Source organism: Arachis ipaensis, chromosome B05 (assembly GCF_000816755.2).
Source record: "Arachis ipaensis cultivar K30076 chromosome B05, Araip1.1, whole genome shotgun sequence".
NCBI lineage: Eukaryota > Viridiplantae > Streptophyta > Magnoliopsida > Fabales > Fabaceae > Arachis > Arachis ipaensis.
In genome coordinates, this window is record NC_029789.2 from 114,323,686 (window position 1) to 114,326,259 (window position 2,574).

The 2,574-nt window shown below is 27.2% G+C and overlaps 1 protein-coding gene across 1 annotated transcript in view; it reads right to left on the reverse strand.

Moving 5' to 3' along the window:
* The window catches only part of LOC107643849 (endonuclease 2), a 2,447-nt gene continuing 735 nt past the window's right edge, over positions 863-2,574 (reverse strand). The window contains exons 4-9 of the mRNA XM_016347598.2: positions 2,479-2,534; positions 2,142-2,225; positions 1,967-2,059; positions 1,789-1,856; positions 1,608-1,681; positions 863-1,215 (exon numbers count right to left, since the gene is read on the reverse strand). Coding sequence (XP_016203084.1) covers positions 1,100-1,215; positions 1,608-1,681; positions 1,789-1,856; positions 1,967-2,059; positions 2,142-2,225; positions 2,479-2,534 — 491 coding nt within the window. The 3' untranslated portion in view covers positions 863-1,099. The remainder of the gene's footprint in view (positions 1,216-1,607; positions 1,682-1,788; positions 1,857-1,966; positions 2,060-2,141; positions 2,226-2,478; positions 2,535-2,574) is intronic.

The following is a 2,574-nucleotide window of genomic DNA, read 5'->3' on the forward strand; positions in this document are numbered from 1 at the left end:
AATAGTGAAAACAAAAATTTCCTTATTTTCTATTTTTATTTTTTAAAGTATAAAGGAAAACCAATTTTTTAATGAAAAAAAAAAGCTCTACCTTTCCGATTCCAGAACCTTTTTAAAGAAATAATTGGAAAAAAGTAAAGAAAGCTCAACCTTGTTTAAAATGTTACACTTGTAATTTTAAAAGGATATACTCCTAAAATTGCTCCTGATTTCTGAATACCTTCACAAAATATACTATATCCACTTTTATTAACAACTAAGATGTATGTCCTAAAAATATTATAAAGTGCGACAACAATAACAAAGAAAATATTAGTATTTTATAAGTGAAAAATAATTTTTGTATTTGATAAATTAGTTATGTATTTGATCTAAAATTTTGTACGAATATTTTATAATTATTTAGAAATGTCACACAAAAAAAATGATAAAAATTCGATCTCTAGACTTTTTTATTTTTTAAAAGTATTCTTGACTATTAAAAAAAATGCAAAAAAATCTACTTAGCATAAAATTATTAAATTTTAAGAATAAAAATATCAAAAATACCTTTTTTTGTGTATGTCTAAAATACTTTTTGAGAATATATATTAAACGTTAGATTTTTTATGATGTTTTAAAATATTTTTGTCTTAACAAAAGTAGATTATTCAAAAATTAAGAATAATTTTGGTAATTTATCCTATTTAAAATATTATAAAATATTTTTTATTTATTTGTTAATATATTTTATATTTATTAAAGATTCTCATTATTCTTCTTTTATAATATTTTTTAATTTTTATTTAATAAAATTCAATAATTCATAAAATATTACATACGATACGCATAAAATAAAAAAGTGACTTGCCTATTTGATATAATGAAAACAATGCAAGGAACTCAACCTATGAGTGCCTTCAAGGCTTCAAGCATTCTAGTGGCTTAGCTTAAGATTATTCTCTCCTCCTTCTGATCTATTTTATGTTTATTTATTCCTTTATTCGCTACTGCCATTAGCATAAAATAGAAAAGTGACATGCGTAGTTGCGTGCGGAACGAGCCTACTACGGCATCAAACATAATAATCAGGAGTCGTACTCATGAGCAAATCAATGAATTACATCGACATCACTAACTCTGGGTCAAGAATTTGGTTGAGAGTTGCAGCCAACCGTACTCCTGCTTGAGCTAACCTCAAATTGACGATTGGGTACCGTGAAAGGAAGTAATCATCTGCATATAATAACATTTTTGCGATTTCGTGCGAGCAAAATAATAAATCATAATAATATATCAAATCAAAATTCCTAGATGCTTGTTTCGATGTCGTTATTTTAGTTAAAATGATTTTGAATTAAAAAATTGAGATTTTTAGCATCATTTGATAATAGTTTAGTAAAAGTAGAATCACCTAAAAACATAAAATAAAAAATATCTTTTTAAAAAAGCTACAATTTTTTACCTTTTAGAAAAAGATTTTTTTACAAAATAAAAAAGTTTTGTAATAAATAAATTTTACATTCAAAAATAAATTTAAAAAAGATAATTTACATTAAACCATATATAAGGCAACTTTTACTTCTCTAAAAATTTGTTTTAGAAAGGATATGATGCATGATGCATACCTTCTAATACTGAACCCTCTTCGGCATCTCTGTATGCCCATTTGCAAGCATCATCCACACTTTCAGATGCATATCTGAAAAACAAGAAAAAGATTTCAATTAATTCTATCTTTTAGGGAATAAAAATGGAGTCTTGGCGGAGTTATATTATTTTCAACAAAAAATTAAATAATTTACATACGTAGTTGGACATGGGATATCCGTAGCACTGCAGTTCTCCCAATCTTCAATTTGATCCGCCCATTCATTCTGTTCGTTATTACCCAAAAACAAAAGTTATTAAAGTAAAATATCAACGAAGTCAATCTACTAAGATTGATGATAAATTGATAACAAAGTTGTAGCACAGAATTGAATACCTTAATGTTCTGTTGAATTGCATTAACGAAGTCAGTAATGTTAGAATCATAGAACCTTTCAACTTCTGTTTCAATTATGCTGTCGTCCCAGATCTGAACAATTAGACATTGGAGAGTGAATAGATCATAGAATTTTATAATTAATTGACTAAGGTCCGAAATCAAAGAGACTCACATGATGAAGATTTTCCTTCCTTGTGTACCAGTGGACAGTTATATCGTTTCCTCCCCTGTCAGTGGTAAAGCCACAATGCAGAGGCTGCAGATTTAGCGTGTACAGAGAATGATTAAGTTTATCAACCATATTGCAAATCCAGATGAAAAAAAAAGTACACGATTCTTATTCTTTTTTAATTAATAAATTGATTTTTTTTTAATATGTGAAAAAATGAAACTGAGAGTTAAATTTAAAAGTAAAGATTCACATGCACTTGGTTCTCAATTATCAATTTCATATGAAAACCATTGACAGTAGGTGTGTGAGTTTCACCTAGGGAAAATATGATGCATACCTGGTGAATGTCTCCCATAAAGTGTGATAGGAAGTAAAGTGCTTGTGTGAGGTTATCTGAATAATGGAGAATTTTTAGTTTCCAAAGAGCTTCATA